Source organism: Filicampus tigris, chromosome 1 (genome assembly GCF_054856515.1).
Source record: "Filicampus tigris isolate MCC_2025a chromosome 1, RoL_Ftig_1.0, whole genome shotgun sequence".
NCBI classification, from domain to species: Eukaryota; Metazoa; Chordata; class Actinopteri; order Syngnathiformes; family Syngnathidae; genus Filicampus; species Filicampus tigris.
In genome coordinates, this window is record NC_141217.1 from 36591665 (window position 1) to 36615483 (window position 23819).

The 23819-nt window shown below is 43.8% G+C and overlaps 2 protein-coding genes across 3 annotated transcripts; both read left to right on the plus strand.

Annotated features, from left to right (window-relative positions):
* Positions 1–1260: 1260 nt before the first annotated feature.
* On the plus strand, positions 1261–18727 carry slc13a3 (solute carrier family 13 member 3). Of its 2 annotated transcripts, XM_086037608.1 has the most exons (16): positions 1261–1440; positions 1554–1676; positions 1752–1965; positions 2566–2747; positions 6674–6939; positions 7764–7942; positions 8482–8548; positions 9267–9446; positions 9519–9644; positions 10222–10314; positions 10407–10511; positions 10588–10685; positions 13273–13385; positions 13557–13718; positions 16726–16863; positions 16942–18727. In XM_086037608.1, exons 1-16 carry the CDS (start codon positions 1399–1401, stop codon positions 17095–17097), a joined length of 2244 nt encoding a protein of 747 aa, XP_085893734.1. In that variant the 5' UTR covers positions 1261–1398; the 3' UTR covers positions 17098–18727. The 2 variants fall into 2 exon arrangements, with proteins under 2 accessions (XP_085893734.1, XP_085893726.1); XM_086037600.1 differs by lacking the exons at positions 1261–1440; positions 1554–1676; positions 1752–1965; positions 2566–2747 and adding an exon at positions 5749–6592.
* A 200-nt stretch (positions 18728–18927) lies between these two features.
* On the plus strand, positions 18928–22817 carry ocstamp (osteoclast stimulatory transmembrane protein). The gene is made up of 3 exons (XM_086045751.1): positions 18928–18965; positions 20506–21505; positions 22282–22817. The coding sequence occupies exons 1-3, from the start codon at positions 18928–18930 to the stop codon at positions 22627–22629; spliced, it is 1386 nt and encodes a 461-aa protein (XP_085901877.1). The 3' UTR covers positions 22630–22817.
* The last annotated feature ends 1002 nt before the right edge of the window (positions 22818–23819 follow it).

The following is a 23819-nucleotide window of genomic DNA, read 5'->3' on the forward strand; positions in this document are numbered from 1 at the left end:
ATGGGGAGTTCCCTGGGATTCAAAACAACAGGAAGAGGTTGCCTCATATCTGTGTGTCTGAGTGTGTGTGAGCGAGTGGGTGTGTGTGTGTGTGTGTGTGTGTACGCGTGTATGTTGCGGGGGGGAGTTGGCGGTAGGGTAGGTAAGTACGGTCAGTAGACTATGTGTTTTGAAGTCCTACTTTAAGGACTATGTCCGGATGTGAGTACAATTACAAAGACAAAGCTATCGTTCATCCTCACAAATTTGTTTTGAAGAGAAAGAGCTCATGAATACAAACTGGTCACCTTGAATAGCCCTCCTCGTTTGGGCACATGCTGACAATATAACAGCCACTGTCTCTATCAAGTGTTCAGAATTTGCCTTCTCCATATATTTATTTTATTATTAATTAACCAATAATTTAATGAAATCAAATTCAAGCCCCTAGGTGTGATTGTGAGTGCGGATGTTTGACTTTGTGTGCCCTGCGATTGGCTGGCAACCAATTCAGGGCGTCCCCCGCCTACTTATTAAAAATGTTAATATTTCTTATATTATTGTAATAAAATATATAATTATAAATACATAAATACATTTATAGACCCATAAAAACAAAAAAAATTCATAAAACAAGGTGCACTCCGACTTATAATGTCATGGAGTACTTTGACTCAGTGTACTTTGGTAGAATTTTCACAAATATGTGCTTTATTTACATTTCTGCCAGCTTTCACTTTTATTTCACTGCATTTCCGAAATAAAATGCAAAATTTTACCGTAATACATTTCATTTAAAAATCAATGTATACATTTACTTCGATACATTTCCGAAAGTAAATGCATCATTTACTCTAATTTACTGCAGTGGTAGCTGTCGTGCTGAGGCAGAGATTACCGGTCGGTTCAGCTCATGAAAATGAGATGTAGCTAATCAGAAATGCTCAGGCTCACTTTGCTCTGTTTCACCTTTAAAGGAAGTTAAATACTGGAAATACAAATACAATTGTGATGAATAAAATCACAACCAGATTGGAAACTCTCACTTACGTTACGTTGGCATTTGATATCAGAAAAGGAGCTGTGACACTTGACTCATTCACTGCCAGACGTTTTCAGACCCTCTTTTACCCTAACGTTTGAAAAAAAAAAAAAAGACAAAAAATTATAAATAAATTCCTGGGATAAATCAATTCGTCAATGGCAGCGAAAGAGTTAAGTACAGCAAATGTCACAAAAGGTCAGACTTCCTCAAGTCATATCATACAGGGCGACTGTGAAGTTACCTTGACTCTGACTCACGTCGCTCAAGTTGCTCTTAATACAAGTCACTGTCTGCATCCTTCCTCTGTTCCAGGAAAATCGTTTCTGTTTTCTGGTCAACAAGGCACCGCTTCAGATCAGCGCCTCAGGTGAGAGATGAAGAGTCAAACCATGAGCCCGATGATACTCTTCATGAAGGTGAGCTCAAGTTCAATTGACAAGGACGGTTCAATGTCAAGCTCTTTCTAGCGACTGCGGTTTATATAAGATGAATCTTCCATCTGAGAAAATTGTGCGCGTTGTCAACACAGGTGATCACTGTGTGTTGCCTCACCTCCAGTCAGGAAAAAGTTGAAGTCAACTGTGAGGAAGATGTTGAGTTGAGATGTCTGTGTCGCGACAGCACGCCTTTCCTGTTGCTCTCCTGGTACAAGGTTAGTAAAGCTTTTCAGCCTCTGGGCAACATGACTTCTGATCCTTTGGAACTCCGGTGTTATCAAAACGGACAGATGAGCGGGCAGAGGAGACGTTTCCTCCTCAGCATCAGCGGAGGCAACGGGCACGTGGAGAAAGAGACCCTTTCTCAGCGGGCCACCTTTGGCAAGAGCGCTAGTCTGCAGCTGCCCGCCGTGACGCCCCAGGACTCTGGCACCTACAAATGTGTCATCATTGCAAATGTAGGCGGTCGAAATCAAGAATGCACGCTTCACCTTGCGGTTCGTGGTAGGTAATGACATGCTACGTATACTGCAATTCTGTGATTGTCAACCAAGGGTAGCAAAATGATGAAATTGCAGCGTTTGGAATAAGTGGCCCACCAGCTTTCTGATTTCCTAATACCTGTCGTCAGACAGGAAGTCGTTGGTGGTTAGCAACAGGATACCACCAAGAGAATTTGAGTGCGCTAAGGGTCTAACCTGTTTTCATTGCATGCAACATCAGAGTTAGGATAACAAAAGTGAAAGCATATAAATGTTCATAGTCCTTATGTTTCAAGAACCCCCTAAAAAAAGAAAGAAACATACTTTGCGTTCCAAGTATCACCATCATGACCCATGTTTTACCGTAGCAGAGTAGTTGGCCCAATGGTTAATATTATCCAAAGCATCTATAACCTCAACATTATATATAACAACATTATATATTATATATATATATCATCATATATATCATATATATATATATATATATATATATATATATATATATATATATATATATATATATATATGTGTGTGTATATATACACAGTACATTGTACTGAGAAATGCGTCTTTTCAAAACTAATACCTTTTCTGTTCCGTTTTTTTTGTCTGACTTCAGCTTGTGTGACCAACAAACCAACAACGGCAACGACAAATGCACTGCTCAACACAACAATTCCCAGCGCTGTTGTTAACGCCAGTCAACTTGTAGAGGAGCTGCCACTGCCAGTCACGTGGAGCATTCTGGGCTACTTGGCAGCGGCCTTGGCCAAAGTGCTGGTGTCATGCATTGGCATTCAGGTAAATAGACCCATGTTGACAAACGGCAACCAAAATGATACATGGCCCTCGCAAACGTTACGAGCGTCATTGTCAGGTTAGCGCCAAATGCAGGGAAGCAGACGAAGACAGGCAGGCGCGAGCGCAGGGTGGGCTGAACAATATTTCTGAACAAAAACAATAGCAAAGGGTAATGGGGTAGTATCTAAAGTCCTAATAAAATCGGAAACTCAAAGTCACAAAGAAACACTGGGAACCAAAAGCACGTTTCACCACAAGTAAGATCCTTGCACCAAATGGGCCGTCTGCTGTCTGTGTTTGTCTTTCCATACATCAATTTTGCTACGAGCCACCAGGCCGGCCTCTTTCGTTACGTTCCAATCGCTTCTGCTTGTCTCCACATGACGAGAGCCGCTGCTTCCTACCGTTTTGGTGTTTCATCTACGTAACAACAACCGCTTTGCCTCGGAAGAAAGTGTCGGGGATTTTGTGCACTTGTTGCGATGCTGATTTTCTCTTTTGTCAATCATCGTGCAGGTCATTCAAGCGTGCTCTTCCAGACCAGGGCGCATCAACATGGAGCCCCCAAGGACCACGTAAGCAGCCCAGGGGCCTGTTCCAAAAATATGAGATAGGTCATGGTGATTTTCTGGGAATGTTGTAACATGCATCATTTGAAAAGGTGAACACTGTCAGAGATTTGCTATAAAAGTCCATTGTTGCCTAATTGGCTGCTTCCTCCTTATTATGAGAAATCATGAACACGACCAGTGTCTTCTCATAAATATCATTCATTTAAAAAAAAAAAATGTGGACAAACAAAATGAAAATGTGTCATTTCAGCCTTTCACCTTAATCAGTTTCCAAGAAGTCAAAACTGTCCGCTAGCAAAAGGTTTGGTGAGCCCTGAGCCCTTTTCCAGACACGCACAAGAAAACTTTGGAGACATTCAACATTGTGTCGAATATGTGATTGGCTTTGAGTGGAGCCTGTTGGTCGCCGTCGTGTGATTGTGTGGAAAGAAGGAGAACACAAGTAGAACACAAGAGGTCTCCCATTCGTGGCTTTTGCTGCAACCTGAATTTCAAATTTGTGCCAAAGTGGGACAGAAGATGGCGCCCTTTTCATGTTCAGAGATTATTTTTTTGACACCTTCAACATGAGATTATATAAGTGTAGGCCCCATGAATCCTTCCTCATTGCAGTCCTGTTTTCATTTAAACTGTCAGTTGTTGCTTTTCAGCAACTGGGAGTTGTTGTTTTCAAATAATATGCATGGATCACCACCTACTGGCAAGTCCTCAAACACCACCGCCACCACAGACTTCCAATAGAGTAATTGAAACTCAAGAATATGGATGCTTATTTGTAGGGTTGGGCATCGTTTGAATTTGGACGATTCCGGTTCTTTGATTCGATTCCGGTTCCTAACGATTCTCGATTCCGATTCTTAACACAAAAAAAAGGAGTTATTTTTGGACAAATCACATGTACTTCTCTGTTCTTCAATTTCATGAACTTGTTACTAGTTGTGAACTTCACCATGGATCAAAGGGCTGTTTTAAACCAGTATATATTTTTTTGTGTTATTATTTAGTATTGTTTTACACAAGAGCTTTATTTTTGAGAAGTTCAAGACAATACAATAATGCAGCTGTTACTGAAAGCATGCTACTGAACACCAATTGATTGGCTAACCTTGTCTTGCTTTAGAAAGAAAATAAATATGACAAACACAACGCTGCATTTTAAGGGCAAGCAAGGAAAGTACCTAATCTAAGTAATTTATGTAATCATATGGTACCATATGATGTATCTGTATGTACAGTATTTATATATATGTATGATATAAGCTAAATATTAGCTGGATATGTGCATTTGTGTGTTGAACTTGTTGGCTCAATGTTGAAATTAGACGTACTTAGCCGATAATGACTTTGGATCATGAGCCGCATCGCGTCAGTTCTATGGCTAGGCATCGGCCGAATGAGCCGGCGATCGGGCAGGATCACCGACCCCGTGAAGGGCGACTTCTGCCACCGCGGTGTCCCAGTGGCCGCCGCAGCTGTGGAGATCTGTGGGAAGGGCCCGCCCAGAATCGCCGCCGCCGCCGCCGCTGCCCACGCTTGCCGGCCGGGACGAAGCGAGCCGAGGAGCTGAGCGCGAGTGGGGGCGAGTTAACGCGCTATTGCGACGCAGATTTGGCGGCAGGAGCCGGGGCGCACACACTTTTTCTTTTTTTTTTTTTTAATTGGTCGTACTGTACTCCGTTCGTAGCTCTTCCGCGTGGCTAACTAGGAATCAAAACTTAGCACCGTCATTCTAAAATCTGAACGGTTCCGGGAGAACCGGAATGATGGAACCGGTTCCACTCGATTCCGGATTTTCGGTGCCCAACCCTACTTATTTGTCATGTGCACCGTTTCGATTGTAGAACCTGGAGATGTTCCGAAATTTCCAGAAGGCCCCTTCGTTTCTAGAAGTCATTTCATCACATGTTCAGACAAGCGTGCCAGAAAGGATATTCAAATCACGCTATATACCTCGTGGCAGGTATATAGTTACATTGCACCACTGCTCATCACCAAAGGAACATCATCCCTACAGTGAAGCACAGTGGTAGCAGCAGCATTGCTTTGGGCTGATTTTCTTCAGCTGTAGCTGAGGAATTAGTCAGACACAATTACGTAGCAATTAAGTATGTCCTTGCCTGGAACATCTCTAGAGTGTAAAAATCTCTCCAAATGGTCGTTCAGCCAGCGCCGCCATACACTTCTCCTCCACCCAGTCCGAAAATAACAGTGCATTATTTTGAAAAAATTCTTTTTAAAGCGGAAGTCAACCCAAACATATTTTTTCAAGAATCCGTTCCCAGCAGGCTCATTGGTTGAAACAGGGCATTCTGATTAATGTTGCGTTTGTGGAATATAAGTTAAGCAGAAAAATGCACACGTTTTTAGCCATCTCTGTCGACTGAAAATGACATCACAACTGCTCACAACGACCAATCACGGCTGCTTTTTTTCCCTTTTTTTTGGGGTTGTGTTGGGGGACGGACTGACAGAATGTAAGGACAGAAACGCTTTTAAAAGGACGAGGACGGACGGGGTCGGAAGACGATTATTTTTATGTATAAGGACGAAGTGACGAGGACGGAAGGGTGCCCAGGTTGCAGACGTAGGACGGTTCAGCAAAATAGTGCCCATCTCTGGTTATAACAGTCGGTTTGGAAAGGCTACATAACATCATAATATTAGTCTGCAGGATTTGTTTTTTCGGGGGGGGGGAATACACCCCTAAAAAAAGGTTCCGGTTTTTTTTTTTGTGTGTGTTTCTTTCTTAATTGTTTCCTTTTATTCCACTTTATATACCGTCCATTTATAAGACAAGATGATCAATAGATCATGTCAACTTGTCAGTAAAAGGAAGTCTTTGAATTAGTTTTTGCCTCGGAAGGCCCGCGTGAGTGAATCATGCTGTTGAATTTCAGTTGGCAGCTGCTCTCTCAGCATGAGTATGAACCTGTTCGCAGGTCAGGTCAGGGGCTCGGAAGATGCAGCGCTCACGCCTCCAGTTGAAGGGGGAGAGGCCTACTTTGGGAAACCGGAGTGTCTCGCTTAACTATTTGACACCTCCGTACGAGGAGTTAACCTGTAGCAGGGCATGTGGTTAATCTTCTCCGCGCGGTTGCGGAGGCTTTAAAGCGCTGCCTGCCTGCCTGCTCGCTTCCTCTCAGGAGCAAACTTCAACACGTCAATATGAAGATGTCGGTCGTGTCCAAGAAGTTGTGGTGCGTTCACAAAGTGCTGGTGCTCCTCGTCACGCCGCTGCTTTTTTCGCCGTTGCTTTGGACCTTGCCTGAGAAGGTGGGTGAGTGAGTGAGTGAATGAGTGAGTGATTTGAGTTGTTGCAATGCCAGCTCCGTTGTGTTGTCTTGTTGTGTTTAGGAAGGAAGATGCCTTTATGTGGTGTTGCTCATGGCCACGTTCTGGTGCTCGGAGGCGCTCCCCCTGGCCGTCACCGCCATGCTCCCCATCTGTCTCTTCCCAACGCTGGGGATCATTACGTCCCAAAAACTCTGCCCTCAGTACTTCAAGGAAACCAACTTTCTCTTCTTGAGCGGCCTGGTGCTGGCATCGTCCATTGAGGAGTGGGGACTCCATCGCAGGATAGCGCTGAAGGTCCTCACCATTGCGGGAGTCAAACCAGCCTGGTAAGAAAACCCAGGATAGACTACTGTGATTTTACCATCCAAATCGGTGGTTCCCATCACTGGTGCGCCATAAGAGATCATTAAAGAGGAAGTCAACCCAAAAGATTTCTTTCCAATAATATGTGCCTTTGCTAGTCTAAACAAGGCATTCTGATTAATATTGCATTTGTGTAATATGAGTTGAGCAAAATCCACCAGTTTTTAGCTGTCTCGAGGGTTGGCCATTTTGCTACTTTGTGTTGACTGAAAATGATATTACAGTTACTTAGGGCTCAGCGAAAGACCAATCACGGCTCAGCTTCAGAAAACAGGTGAGCCGTGATTAGTCGTTACCTGAGCCCTGTGCAACTGTGATGTCATTTTCAGTCAACAGAAGTGACAAATGATTGCTTTCATATATATATCCGACGAATCGACCTGTGTGTGTCCACCTGTTGCCAATCAGACAACAGGAAAAATCATGGCTTCATGCAGACATATTTCAGCTCCAGATGTCACACCGAAGTCAAATGTATTGAGACAAGATCCTCATTACTCCAGTGGTCAAACTTTTGATGACACTCTTGTTTGGTGTTGTGTCTTGGCTCCACAGAGGTAGAGAAACACTGGCCTGGCCAAGAATGTGAATGAAACTCGTCTTTGACCCCAGTGTTTTCCAACTTTTTGTGCCAAGGCACACCTTTTATAGAGCATTGTCACGACACACCGACAAACAAGATGGTCACAATAAGTAGCTTGGGGGGGGGGGGGTCGACTGGCTACTTTCCACTATGATGATGTGACAGTTTGCTGATGCAACTGTTTTCTCTTTTGCACCTCTCTAGGCTCATACTGGGCATGATGATGACCTCGTCCTTCCTGTCCATGTGGCTCAGCAACACGGCCACGACAGCCATGATGCTCCCCATTGCCAACGCCATCCTGGAGAGTCTCTTCGGTGATCTGGAGAGCCTCAAAGAAAAATGCAAGCCAATGGAGGATTGCCACTTTGACGTCGTGACTGGTTTGTTGAATGATTGATGATGATGTATGCACAGTATTCTATCTGTATTTGTATGTGCGGTATATGTATCCATATGATGATGAACGTGCGACTCTCACTAGAACAAATGGGAGGCCCTGGCTTGGAGCTTAGCCTTGGTCTTTTCAAGTTAATGCTCAGCTCAGAGTGAGCATTTCATATGCCATCTGCATGCGGCAAAGGGTTACTCGCTCGCGTTTGAGGAATGATACTTTCGCCCAAGTTTGGATTCCCGCTCTCAGATCCAAAATTGAGGATAGGGGAGGCACAATGTTTGCCCTTTATTTATCACATGGTTCGAGACACAACTTTAATCTCCTTCCATAATGTAGTAAGCCATAAGCTTTGGATTCATCGTGGCATGCTTGCTCCAGCAATCATTGGTTGAGGATGACACTAACTGTGCATTGCCACACTGCACCGCACAGCAATATACGAAATATAACTGCACAGGAATATACGTTTGGTCAGTTTCCTCTCTTGCCTGCCATGTACTTGCTACAGTCTATGCTTTCTTTCAGGTCAATCCACTAAGATGCATCCACTGCCCGTGGTGGCCTCAGAGAAACAAATATTGTCACTTGAGGGGTAAGCAGAACAATGTTTTGCATCAATACACACCAACAAACAGAAATGTCCCCAAAAAGTATGTACCGTAAAGTGAAATAATGATGAACTTACTTGGTTTGAATTGTGGGCTTGTTTAGTTGAAGACTTTTACTCTGTTGTATGAGTGTCAACGGGCGGGCACAGAGGTTAATTGTAGCTTGAAAGTATGTCACGAGCATAGCTAGATGAACAAATACACTAAATGACATGTCATCAAATACAGTAAATAGTCATTTTCATCCCCATGAAGTACAATTGACTCACTTCCACGGCACCCTTGATGGTTTTCTCATGGCACGCTATTATTGTGTCGCCGCACGGCGGTTGGGGAGATGCTGTGCCGCGATACAATTTGGTACCGTTGGCGAGTCAGCTCACTGTAGTTGGTACAACCCGATTCTTGAGTATAAGTGTGAAGGCTGAAGGCAACGCTGAAAGAAAAAGAGCTCCTCTCCCAAACACTATGAATTCATTTCTTTTATTCTGAGAAACATTTTCATTTCCCCGACTTGAAAGGATGTGCCTGATTTGTTGGATGTGTTTTCTCATTTCAATGTCCTTTGCGATGAGGGTGTGAGCGCCCCAGAAGCTCATGTCATTTCCGCCATGCTTTGATCGCCTTGACCGGCTGGTCGATCCTAATACAACCGTAAAAAGGCACCGTGTCATCAAGAGTCATGCTCAGTGTCATCAAAAGGTTGGACGCAGCAGAGGAGAAGGACACGAGGGCAGCCGAGGAGATTCGCTCCGAGTCGGAGTATCAGATGAGAGTGTGGAAAGGCTTTCTTGTCTGCATTCCTTACGCGGCCAGTATTGGAGGAACCGCCACACTGACGGGAACTGCACCCAACCTCATCCTGATTGGACAGCTCAAAAAGTAATGCGGACTTTGGCTTGCTTGAAGTGGACCCGTGTTGGTTGTTTTTTTTCATGATGTCATTTTGTTCAGCTATTTTCCAGAGTGTGACATCATCAATTTTGGCTCTTGGTTTGCATTTGCCTTCCCGCTCATGCTCGTCTTCCTGCTTTTGGGATGGCTATGGATCGCATTTCTCCACGGAGGCTTGAACAGACGGTAAATGCCTTTGCCTTATATACGTACTACATCACCATGGACTGCGTCACATTTTTGATTTTGCCGGGATACTGTATTTCCATTGATGTCCACTACCACACACACGCACACCCACACACACTGCAGCTTATGCATACGAGCAGGCCCACAGCCGCAAAGAAGTGCCGTCACAATTTTTCGATATGTACAATCATGAGCAGGCAGCGAGGCTTCCCTTTGACACAAGTGCCCTACCTACTGTGTATAATATTGTGCCTGTTTTGCAATCCTCTGATATCAGAGAGAGACACAAGGAAGACTCGTGTGATTCTCCAAATGACAGAATGGAATACGTGCATTTTGAAAGGGCAACCCAAAGTTTCTCCAACAATGTCTCTCGCTGATCCAAGTGTCGAATTAGGCGACATGCCCGTAACTTGCATGTGTCCGGTTATTGGCTGCGACATGGCGTCTTTTCCATGACGTCAAGTGTTTTGATCCACAGTCAAACCACAGTCACGTTGCAGCTTGTTTGAATGCGTATGAATAATCTCGCTTGGTTTTTCATTAACTCTTGGAATGCTTTTGCTTTCTGTAGCTTATGCTTCGAGAAGCACAACCAAAGAGCTGAGGACGAGGCCCAAGCTCGGGCTCTCATTGAAGAGGATTACAGAAAACTCGGGCCCTTAAAGTGAGGACCCATGTATGTCTTCAAGCTAAAGTGATATGGTGGCAATTTGTCTTTGGAAGGTGACGGCTTCAACAAACTTTGCTCTGTTGCAGTTTTGCAGAGGGGGCCATCTCTTTCTTCTTTGTCTTGTATGCTGTTCTCTTGTTCACAAGGGATCCAAAATTTTTCACCGGCTGGTCTGTGCTTTTTAAGAAGGGGTAAGGACACTACCCTTGGACATTTGTCATAGCACGCTTTTAGTGCAAATTGCATGTGACCTTTCCTCTTCTCCAGCTACGTGTCAGACGCAGTCACCGGTGTGGTCATTGTGTCCATACTATTCGTCTTCCCCTCGCAGAAACCTTCTCTTAGCTGGTGGTTGGACCCCAAAGGTCAGTGCGCTAGGCACCATGTGGCCATCTTGGCAAAATTCACATTTCAATACTTTCATGCATGAAATATAACGTTTAACTGATGAGCTGAAAAGACTGCCTGCAAGTATCTACCTGATGAGAAAGAATGGACAGAGATATTGCTTCCCTGTACTGTACTTCTGGCTACAAAGATGGTAGAGACTTTTCAAGGACTTTTTTTTTTTTTTCTTGCTGTTACAACAGCTAACCAGTGGGTGAAAAGTATGGGATGATATACGATTGCCTATTGTGGTGAGAATACAACCAGGGTTGAGTCATTCATTTTCCAAATTACTTTCCCTGAAGGGTCACGGGCGTGCTGGTGCCTATTCCAGCTGTCCTAGGGCGGGAGACGGGCACAGCTTCAACTGGTGGCCAACCAATCACAGAGCGCTCGTATATGTAAAAGAAAATAGCTTGTGATCAGCTTTCCATTGTTGTGACTAGGGTTGGGCGCCAAAAACCCGGAATCGAATGGAACAGGTTCCATCATTCCGGTTCTCTCTGAACCTTTCAGATTTTAGAATGTCGGTGCTAAGTTTTGATTCCTAGTTAGCCGTGCGGAAGAGCTACGAACCAAGTACGAGCAATTTCTTTTTTTTAATGTGTGCGCGGCTAACCGGTTTTCTGAATCTGAGCTGTGATTGGTCGTTGTGAGCAGTGATGTCATTTTCAGTCGACAGAAGACAAAATGGCCGCCCCCAGAGAGGGCTAAAAACGAGTGCATTTTGCCGTTTAACTTATACAGTGATCCCTCATTCATCGCGGTAAATGGGGGGACAGAACGCGATAAGTGAAACCCGCAAAGTCGGACTTATAATTATGATTATTATTTTATATGATATTTATTGTACACTTTTATTTTGGGGGATTGGCGCCTCTATTACGCTGTTGTGAACACCAACATGGTTCCCACACTTCTAAATACTTGTTAAACAATCAATTTAACTATAAAAATGCAAAATGAAGAATATAAATACCAAGCTTGCATGCTGTGATCAGAATTTAGCTTCGACCGACCGCGGCAGCTGACGAGCACGACGGAACGTTCGCTAAAAACTATCTTAAAGTTTTGATCTTTATCATAAAATTGACTTACCTTAACTAGAATGCCATAGTGTAATTTATCCAATCCTGCACTTTAAAACGCTTGTCGCCGTCGTGAAAAGTGAAAGTAAAAGCGGCCGCTTCTTCTTCCCTCATTCTTCTTCGCCTGCTTTTTCTTCTTCTTCTCCTCCTACTTCATTTCAAAAACCAATAAGAAGCATGGCCGCCGGGGGGGGGATCATGCATTAACTTTATCTTTTCGCAACAACATCAATAAAGTCCTTTGGATAAAATGCAACGCGGGATTGTAGTTATGGTAAGATGTTTTAAGGCAACCTAAGACAAAAGTAACAAATACGTTCACACTTTATTTGGCGATGTCTTAAGTCGTCCGTGCCGCTGGCCGGGCGAGACCTGCGCTCAGGAATTATAAACACAGCTCATGTACCGCTGGGACACCGCGGTGGCAGCAGTCGCCCTTTGCGGGGTCGGCGATCCCGCCCAGGCCGGGCCGGCTGGCTCATTCGGCCAACGCCTAGCCGTAGAAGTGACACGATGCAGCTTATGACCCCAAAGTCAGAATCGGCTAAGTACGTCTAATGGCAACAGTGAGCCAACAAGTTCAACACACAAATGCACATATCCAGCTAATATTTAGCCTATAGCATACGCAGCTGCAGCATATACATAAATACTGTACATACAGATACATCATATGGTTACATAGATTGCTTTGATTAGATACTTTCCTTGCTTTCCCTTAAAATGCAGCATTGTGTTGGTCATATTTTCTTTCTTAAGCAAGTTCTAAAGCAAGACAAGGTTAGCCAGTGTTCAGTACAATGCTTTCAGTAACAGCTGCATTATTCTATTGTTTTGAACTTCTCAAAAATAAAGCTCTTGTGAAACATAATACTAAATAATAATAACAAAAAAATGTATTAAAATTAATATACTGGGTAAAAACAGACCTTTGAGTAACAAGAATCTTCAGTGATAATCTCTTCCTTCACTTTGCGTTTGGTGCACACACTCCAGACTAGTGTGCCAATTGAGCAATCTCAAATGTGGCCTGTGCATTTTTGGAATGTTTTGTCATGGCCACAGTCAAAACCTTGAATCCATGAATTCCTTGTATTTCAATGCCAACAAATGGCAGGCGGGACAGTGAGCCAAATTGGATTGTGTTGGACCTCCGAGGTTCCTCTGTACTTATCTTGTGCCTGAAGCTGCTGCAAAATATCACAAGTAAGCTCAGGAATGTTACTAATGTCGATTAGAGAGCGAGTGTACTGGCCGTCTGGAGGTGGGCCTAGTGGATGCTTTCTGTGTTTCACCGATCAGGATAATCCCTCAAAGCTCTTTGTGGTGCCTGTTTGGGACACGTGCATGAGCTGGATTTTTTTTTAATTTTTTTTTTTTTTTATGCTCAGCTGGACAAATAAGCAGCTGGAGACAAGTGAAAGCAGGCAACCAAAACAATCTCCACTGAAAACAAGGTTCTCGAATGTTCCCCCAGCTTCAAATGTGCCGTATGTTCCTCTCCTGTCATGGAAGAAAGCCCAGGAGGCTGTGCCTTGGAATATCATTCTGTTGCTCGGAGGCGGCTTTGCCATGGCTCAGGCATGTGAGGTAAAAAACTGCGCTCCCAAATTCTCCTTTAGTTGTGCTGCATTCAAACATGTTAGACTAGTGAACGATCATGTCGCGCATCTCTTCTGCACCACATTGTTTGGTTCCACTCTCTACTGTGCGTTGTTATGTTGTGAAATTTGACCTTTAACCTACTGTACTCTTCGGCAGGAGTCCGGACTGGCCACCTGGATCGGAGGCTACCTCCAGCCTTTGGCCGGGGTCCCGCCTGCTGTGGCCATGATGTTGATCACAGCCTTTGTGGCCTGTTTCACCGAGTTCGCCAGCAACACCGCCACCATTATCATATTTTTACCCATTATTGCTGAACTGGTAAGAATACCCAATGGTGTGTTCAACTTGGCCTTGATTTGGCTATGTGTTCTCATCCTGAAATAGGATGTTACACTTACCTTGGGGATGAATGTGCGAGGTGTCGATGAAGTGCTGCAGTGGCCCAAAAACAACATTTACAGTACCTCCCACACACACGTCCAGGCTCCCACACTCACCAAAACCCTCTGACACAGATCAAAAAAAGGGGTGGTGGTTGGGGGGGAACCCAAACGCATCAAAAAAATCCTCTTATTTATCGAAACCTTCGTACTAAAGCAAAAATTCTCACACACAGACGGTTTTCACAGACGGTTTTCACACCCAGTAAACGCAAACGCAACGATTGGCCAATCGCAGTGCTGTGTAGCACAGTCATTTGGCCCTCTCCTGACATTGATTTTTGCACCCCAAAACGTTTTGTTTGGGTCTCTTTTGTGCGGTAATTCTGGTCAAACAATGTCTACATATATGCGCTTGTGTCTCTTGGGCAGAGAAGGAAGCACACACAGTCAAGAGAGGAGCAATTCTTGGTCACTAGTACTGTTTTGAGCATTAGCATCCAACCCTATTCTAGGGATGGTGAAAATGTTCATTCTTGATTTGTTTTGATAGTCAGCAACAGTTTGAAAACTTGCTACAGACATCTACATGGCTTCAGCGCGACACCAAGGACGGTAGTTTAAGTATATGCAAAATATGACAAAATACTTGAACTAAAATGCTAAAACTGGAATTCTGTAATGTATGACTTATTATTTATTATGTCCGCATTTTTCTGTGACCTCTCTTGACGTTTGAAGGAAGAAACCCCCCCCCGCCAGAAAAGACACTTGTTTTTGCTGTCAAGATGTCTTGCAACAGACATGATCATGTTTGTACTCGGTTAAGGATTAACCCCTATTGTCTCTAATCATTATCTGGCTCCTTTGTACTTTGCAAAAGGTACATACACGGCCTACGACCCCCTCAAGGATTGTTTAGAGCAAGTAAAGCGCTAGTTCATCTTTGCAAATGTATACAGGCACTCAGAAAGTCTCAAGATGGATTAGCAATTTGCTGCTGCGTGCCACTTATCTTGTCTACTACTTGTGTACTTATTTCGGAGGTCATTTTATTAGAAATATCACCCTTTGATTTACAATTTTGTGCATGTTAAAGAAATCTGTTATTTTATGTTTTTGTATATTTAAAGTATGAAATGTTTTATTTTTAGTATTGATGATAATTTTCTGGCATCAAAATTAAATACCTCTCTTCATTTTCTTTTTTAATGGTGAAGCCAAATCATAAATTTGACATCAATTAATTGACATTAATACTTTTGCAATTTAAAAATAAATCATTGTTAAGTGGCACTTGTATCCTCTTAATACCAGCTCTGGTATTAAGAGATAGAATCAGGTTGGAGAAGCTGCTTGAAGATAACATTTCTCCAGAGCTGGGCATTTTACTAAAAAATTGCGGTCCGTTTATCACCTCCAGCCAGTGTACCCTTCCGCCGTCCGTTTATCTGCCATTTTGTCCGGCCGGACCAAATAGAAATCGCCTATAGGCCGGTCCGACGATCATTTTGAAACGGCTTCCGTTAGCGTTTCCGACCACCAACTTCGACAAACTAAAAAAATAAAAGTAAAAAATGAGAGCATGGCTGGATTTATCATCATTGCAGCCTCACCCGGCATATCCCTTGTTGAATGTTACCAGCCGCATTTTTTAACCACGTTCTGTTCGGAAACTCAGAAAGATATTCAAATATGCCGTTAAGTTAATCAGAGTCGAGCCTTGCACAAGGACGATGAAACAACAAGTGTTTGTTAAAGTTTGTCTTAAAACAGCTTACCGTAACTCGAATCCCGTGTTGCATTTTATCCAAAGGTCTTTCTTGATGTCGAAATCGATGATTACAGAGTTGCTTCTTCTTCGTCGTCTTAAAAAAAAAAAAGAGAGAGAAGACGACAACGAGGAAGAAGAGAAAGAAGCCGCCGCCAACAACAAAGAAGAAGCAGTCGCCACAAGAGCACGATTATTGACAACAAGGGTTTAAAAGTGCATTCATCCACTAGGATTGTACCTTTGGCTAAAATGCACCACGGGATTCTAGTTAAAGGCAAACCAGTTCTAGGATCAAAATTAAAACCTTAATTGCTGGGCGATATTTGAAACGAAAGACTCCCCCCATATAAATGCGTAGTGAAGCCACCGCCGCCGCCAACAACAAAGATGAAACAGCAGCAACAAGATAAAATGGTGTCCTTTTAGAACCGTGCAGAGATGACACACGTTTTTCAAATCGTCGTAACTCCTGAACCCTTTAATACAGCAACGTAATTCCAACAGATTCTGAAAGCAGGCAAGTGGAGCTTTCTGTTGATACCACGGCCATGTCATCGTGGAAAGTGACGAAGATGACATGTTTTTCATATCACCGTAACTCATGAACCGTTTGTGCGAATGTAATTCCAACGGATTCTGAAAGCAGAGAAGCGCAGCTTTGCATCAATAGCAATACCGTACGGTCGATGAGGGGCCTACAATTGACAAGTACATGGATGGGAAAAAGCGGGCTTCCAACTATGCTTAGTCCAACCGTTTTTTTATTAACTTTCCTGTTTATCGTTTATTGCCGTCAGAGGTGGATAGGCGGACCGGTCCGCCACATAGGCGGAATAGCTCTGCATTTCTCGAGTGATTTGCAGCATATTGTACACTCAAAACACAAAGAGACAACGAGCTTAATTACGTTTGTCCATCCATCCATGTTCTTTAGCGCTTTTCCTTACTCGGGTAATTGTTCGATTTGATTTACTGTGAACATGTCATAACTGTCTGTTTTCATAACGTTGGTTAGCTAATCTCCACGTACTGTCGTATATAATCTGTGCATGCCTTGAAGCGATCTCAAACAACACGTTCACGACAGCTCGCAAATTACTCACCCTGTTGCGACTTGTTGCTGATACAGATGCAAAATATTTGCTTGGCGTACTTTGTTGTGTGTGTGTAGGCATTTCACGTGTCTGTGAACCCACTGTACTTCATGATCCCTGCAACAATTGGGAGTTCGTACGCTTTCATGCTGCCCGTGTCCACGCCACCCAACTCCATCGCCTTTGCGTCGGGCCACCTCATGGTCAAAGACATGGTGAGAGCGTGGCTTGCTTTCTTCAACAGAATGCCGCTTGCTTGCTTGATGTGCATTGTCTGTCGTTTGCCTTCCTAGGTCAAAACTGGCTTCGTCATGAACGTTGTGGGTCTCCTCTCAATCACGATGGCCATCAACACGTGGGGCCGGGCCATGTTTGACCTGGACACTTATCCTGACTGGGCTCGCCCTCTCAACCAGTCTGCTGCTTACACACTGAATGCTACTCTCTGATCACACAAACGGAGTCGACACTAAACAGAGAGCAACAAATTGTATGGAAGCAAACCCTCTTAGTGTTCAGCTGGTACCTTTTATAGCGAACCCCTTCACTCATCCCTCCCTCACCGTCCCCCCCCAAAGTACTTTTGTGGGCATGAAAGACACAATTTTCAAGGGATGCACATACCCTAGGGATGCGTTGGAATCTTTAACAGATGCCATTCATTACAATGAATGCAACAAAATAATGTGAACATTGTACAATACCAAATACAGAAGCAGCGCAAGTGCTAAGCGTTAATAATTACATTAAGTCGAATCTTCGTCATTTTTACGTTAAGTCATTAAGATTTTGGTCCTCATCGTCTTCGTTGTTGGGACATCCCCAACAAAACAACCGCACACACGCCACGGTTCATCAGTATATTCTGATTTGCCCATCCAATCCCTGTGTCCCAAGAAATAACCGTAGATCTGGAACTGTTATTTTTTTCTTGATTGGACAGTAGAATCGGCTCAATCGGTGTACTGAACAAGTAGACTTGTCGTCTTTCCAAGACTAGACGAGACGATCTTGTTGAGCCTCTTACAAGGCTGTCCATGTTAGAACTTGATAAGATTTCATCCTAATGGCAAACCATAACATATGATCCAAGGTATTTGTAGTTGTTAACTTGCTTGAAGGTTGGACCCCAAAGTGAACCGAGCTCACTTAGCCTAGCTTGGCCTTTGAGCTCTAAAAAGCGAAGCAGAGTTGCTGTGGAGCTGGATGCCATCTGATACAATCGATATATGATTTATATTGATTAACACAAGCTAGCTAGCCGTAGCTAGAAAAAACCCGTTTGATTTTCTCCTCGGTGCCAACGTGCAACAACTAGCACAAAGTGTTGTGTCCGTGACGCTCTCATTTGTTTGGTAGGCTCCTCTTGCTCTGGAGAGAGTGGATGGGCCCCATCACTCAACTGCCACGCTTGCTAATGCAGAAAGTTATGAACAACACATTTTCTGTTGTAAGTCGGCGCTGCTGTTACCGGGCAACCAAATTGGACCTGCTGCCCCAGGGTGAGGGTCCGACCCCCACGTGCGTCAGCAGTCACACGACTCACAGCAATGGTTAACTTGCACAAGGCTGCTGTGGTTACTTAGTGGCAGCGGCGGCCGTCGCTGCAGAAGGCTTTCGATGCAAAACGTCGAGCCACTCAAGTCAGCTCGGAAGTGCAGTCGAGCCGCGACAAGTGTTGATTAATCAAAATTGAAAACCTGCTTCAATAAACGAATGTGTATGCTTATCGTCTTAATTGTCGACAGTATGAGACCGATCAGGCGTGTTTAAGAAAAGGAGATGTTGCATGACTTATTTCTGGGACAACAACAAGCTCGCTCGCGCGGGCCTCACAAACCTGCTCTGACAAACAAATGGCTTCTGACTTACCCACTTTTTTTAAAAAAGTGTTATTGTACAATGGTCAAGATATTTAAAATGCCGTTACGTCTTTATCATTATGTTCCAGTCGACCAGTTCCTCAAGAAACCTTTCGATGAACAAAAGGAAGACAGCGTTTAGGAACATATTATTGTAGGCCAAAAGTCTCCTTTAATGGTTTCTTTTGTAGAGTTGAATAAAGTAGACTTGATCACACTATTGGTGTTGCTGTCTTGATTTCAAGCTTCAGAAGCTCATCTTATGTCTGAGAGCACGTCACATGATTCCATGTCAAGTTTCCTCCGTTTAAAGTTGTCGGTCACGCGTGGGAACAACATCATGACTGTGACTGTGCTCAAAGCACTTCCTCTTTTATTCGTCACACTTTGCCAAGCAATTTTTCCTTCATAGCAGCAATGAAGTTTGCCATGGAGTGCGTCATTGGGCCTCTCAGGTAAAAAACTGCAATTGTCTCGCTTTATGATGACGAGTGGGAATAAAATCGCTGGATATCTTCTGAGCAAGATTTGTGAAGCTTCCTGTGTGAGTGCGTCCACCTAATTGTCAGAATAGGTTGTTTCAAACGCGTGGCTGTTGCATTTTGGTGTCTTAGCAACCAGTGCCAATTCTAATACGCACCGAAAAGCTTGTCATCTTTTTGTTCACGTCAAAGTAAAAGAAAAAAAAAAGGCTGTATATGAGAAGCTTTCATTTGTGAAGCAGTTATTCCAGAGTCAGCTCTCATACATTATTTCTGTTGCATATTGAAACCAGGTGATGATTAGCATGCCGCCACATACGCTATCATGGAAACGCTTATTGTAAAGTTCACGTGGCCGGTACACAAAGTGAAGTCGTTTCTGTCTTTGGATGACATTTGCACTTTTGTCAGCTAATATGTACTTTTGCTATCCACCTATGGCCTAAACGTAAGTCTTTGATACGCAACCTATGCATAGCCCTTTTAATGCACAACATGTCTCCATAATTACCTGTATTCATTTCCATTCTTACAGACAGATGGGCAGATCCATAGTTTATTGATCCTCAAGGAAAATTCACAATGTAGACACCGCACACGGTAAAGCAGGCATGCCTTTTTATCAGTAATATTACATTCAGCAACTTGTTAAGGCCCATTCACCAAAATATGATTGTCACACACACAACTTAAAGCGGGAACTCAACCCAAACATATTTTTTTCAAGAATATGTTGTATGCAGGCCCACTAGTTGAAACAAGGCAATATGATTCATATGAAATAGGAGGTAAGCAGAAAAATCCACCCGTTTTTCAGGAGACAGCCATTTTGTCACTTCTCTCGACTGAAAATGACATCACAGACGCTCAGGGCTCAGATAATGACCAATCATGGCTGACCTGTTTTCTGAGCTATGATTGGAGCTATGATTGGATGATGATATGGCTGAGCTATGATTGGATGATGATATGGATATGATGGATTTTGTTGCCTAACTCATATTCCACAAACACAATTTTAATTGTTTCAATTAGTGGGCCTGCTTAGAACATATTCTTTAAAAAATATATGTTTAGTTTGACTTGAAGGTGGCGACACAATAACATAATATGAGCCCCACTTATGGACATAAATCATACCAATCACTAAACTAACATAGCCCCAAACCTAGCATAGCAAGCTAATTTAGCAAGTAACGGGTACATAGCACACCGAATTAATTAGTGATGGACACACACGCTCTTTGTTCCTTTTACATTTATTTTACTCCGTGTTTAGTGTAATGACCTCTCAGTCCCTGGCATTTTGTTACTAAACAAAGAGTGAGTGAGTTGGACGGCGTGCCTAGCTTCTGATTGGCCATTGAAGCATCAAGCTACAGCAGACTGAAGTCCCTCAAATTTGCTAGAATCTTATAAACAGACATTTTGTCTTCAAGCCTAGTAGCGGTGATCATCATGCAATGAATATACTGTAGAGTACAGTGTGTGTGGATCTTGTGTTTGTCAACAGGACCGCGTGCTGCAGAGAGTCAGTCAAATCCTTGGTGTTCTACCTGTGGGATGTTTACTCTTCGGCGAAGCCTCTGGGCCGACACCTGTGGACCCTGACGTCTCTTTGTCTGACTCTGGCCGTCGTTACGGGCACCCTGCTCTGCCACTGGCTCTCCGAAACGCTGCAATACGACCAGGAGGCATCGGCTCAGGCAGCGCTGGTCGTGGGCGTGGCCATGGTGCCCGCCACCTTCCTTTGCCACCCGCTGCGCTGCGTGCTGACCATGACCCTGCCCACCGTCTGCACCAAGCAGGGCCGCAAGCTGCTCATCTCGGCCTCGGTGGCGATTCTCGTGTGCAACGTCATCCCAAACATCAGCGTGAACGTCGGCGCGGTGGTACGCACCCTCAAGTGCACCGCCGAGGGCTTCGCCAAGACTTTGTTGAACTCTTCGGAGCTTTTAAACACAGCCAGGCAGGACTTGGTTAAGGAAGCCATTCAAGTGAGGAAGGAGGACCTGAGCATTGTTACCCACTTGAGGATGTTGGATCACTTCACACATGTGGACGTGTCCGAGGTCAAGAGCAGATTTACCAAGATGATTGGCCAAGTAGAAATCAACTTTTCCTATTTGAGGAGCATGATCACATACTACAAACTACTGTCCAACAGAATTCTGGCAGCCCTATTTGTGGCTTTGCTGATTTTGGAATGTGCGCGCTACCTGAAATCATATCTGACAAACATTCGATTTGATAATACCCCCAGCTCCAAACAACTCCGGCAAAATGAAGCTCACTTTACCGCCAGGAGATTTGCCCCTTTGAGCGGAAAAATTCAAATCTGCAGCGGGAAACGCAGCCCCAGTGTCATATCGCTACTGGTGGTGACGTTATACTTCAGCGCCATAGCTTTAATTGCAGCCTTGGACCATGTCGTGTATCGTACGGTTCAAGTCATCCTGCCGTGGCTGCTGGACTTTCCGGCCATGTCTGCCAGCATCAACGTCACTTATAAGGTGAGAATCCACACGTGGTCGGAGGGGGAGGTGTGGTTGTGGCGACTCCTCTCTTCTGTGAAGTCATGATGACCGTCTGCCATCTTAACAAGATAAATGTTATATTGTTTATATAAGCATTTTTTAACATTGAAGAATGACCTTATATTATAACGTCTTGAATAGGAATTAAATAAACACAAAGAAAAAAGTATTTAATAATGTTTCACATTGATACTTACTCAGTGTGAAACATGGGCCTGTTTGGATAAACATGTGACACTAATTCGCTTGTCTCAAAATAAAGACAATTGGCTACCTGCTGCTGCTACTGCTGCCACCTGCTGGTATGGAAGAGTACTACAATGTAGGAAAGACATGATTTCGCTGCCAGGCAGCACAGGCACACAAATTAGATAATTTCCCAGGGCACACCTGACAATATCTCGGCTCAGCTTCAGACAACAGGTCAGCCGTGATTGGTCGTTACCTGAGCAGTACCTACCTGAGTAGTTGTGATCTCATTTTCAGTCGAAAGAAGTGACAAAATGGCCGCCCCAGAGATGTCTTAAAAACAAGTGGATTACCGCTTATTCCACAAACGCAACATTTTATCAGAAGGCCTTGTTTCAACTAGTGAGCTTGCATAGAACATATTCTTGAAAAAAAATATGTTTGAGTTGACTTCTCATAAGTAAAATTGTCTGTCCCACTGCCAATTTGCTGGGCTGATTAATGAATTGATGAAGAGGTGTCTCTTCATACTTTTGTGCACTTTCTGTTTTTCCCACGGCCAGGTGCAATGGTTTCCACCGGCATTTTGCATCCTGCCACAATCGTGCATCACGCGGCAACTGACGGACTTCCGCAAGGAGTACAAGTGGAACTTCAGCCCCCAAGCGTCCACGTGCGACGCCACGACTTCGGCTCCCAGCGCGGGGGTGAGCACACTGCTAGCGTGTCTGTGGCTGATGAGCTACCTGCTGCTGTTGCTTGACGTGCACGCCACAAGGCTGCGGAGGAACATCTGTGCGGCCTTTTTTCAAAAGCAGGAAGAGAGGAGAGTGGCTTTTTGGAACGCAAAAGCCCAATCAAAGCAGGACAGAAGGGATCCAGAAGCCACGGCTTTGGTTGTCTGCAGATGACATTCACAGTGCTGACTATGACGTGGCGGGTTTTTTTCTTGACAGTCAGGAGGACGACATCAAACAAGACCTTCCAGAGAGCAGCATTTCTAGCAACAAGTCACTGGGGAGAACATAAATGGTGAAAGTTTAACCTTGTGGCATTTGCATAACAATTTTGTGCTGCATGACAGAACCAAAGGTCCAAAGATTCGTCGTCAAATATAGACAACAAAACAACAATGCATCACCAAACAATGGTCTATGTTGTCTCAATATTTCTATTCCACTGAAAAAGTGATTTCATTTCCCCGCCCCCCTCGTTGCTTTCAATCATTAAATGGAGTCTGCTTATGTTTGTTCGCTCAAAGTTGATTCAGCTCGTGCAACTCTGAAGGAATATATTTTGCAGTTGTGTCCATGTTCTTTGCGGGCCCAAAAATAATGGTCTGCTCTGTTTCCATCACTGTCGAAAAGAACAACTCCCTTCAAAGTCCGTTGTTTAGCCTTCTGGAGATTATTGTAAGGTCTTCTAGCTGAATTTAAAAAATGAGGTTTTTTGCACGTTTTGCAATGCATTTAACAGTTTGGGAATATGTTAAACATGGGAACACGTTAGTCAGTGTGGGAGTTTGCAATTTTACCACACACCCCGCCAAAAAAAAAACAAAAAACATTTTACAGTGGACAGTGTCATAATGTGAAAACAAATGTGCTGTCTCTGGCCCCCTCTAGTGTCCCTAATTTGATTTGCAAGACGCCACCGTGCCCAAAGAAAAACAACCAGTCAAAGGCATGACTCATTTGGTGTCCGTTATTTCCAACCGCTGATTTTTTTTTTTCCAGGATCATTTTACTCATGTACTACTTATTTCATATTGACAATTTCAACAAATGAGAAATTGTTTTGAAAATGACAAACTCCCCCTTTTTAACTCTCACTGCTGCCGGTCTCATTGCTGCTCAAAGGTGTGTCACAGTCACCCATACTGCTTTGTTGACTTCCGCTGACCAGCTGCCATGTTCAAGAAAAAGCCTGGACAAGCTGCAATGGCGTCATCTGGCCATTAGGTGGCAGGCTACACCAATCTCTATCTAGTCTGTCCTTTGTTTGACTTCCCATCACTTTCAAGTAAACTTTGTGTCGCTACTGTCAAAAAAAACCCTCAACATGTGACAGTTTAAAATGGTATCGCTGAAAAAAGTGAGCA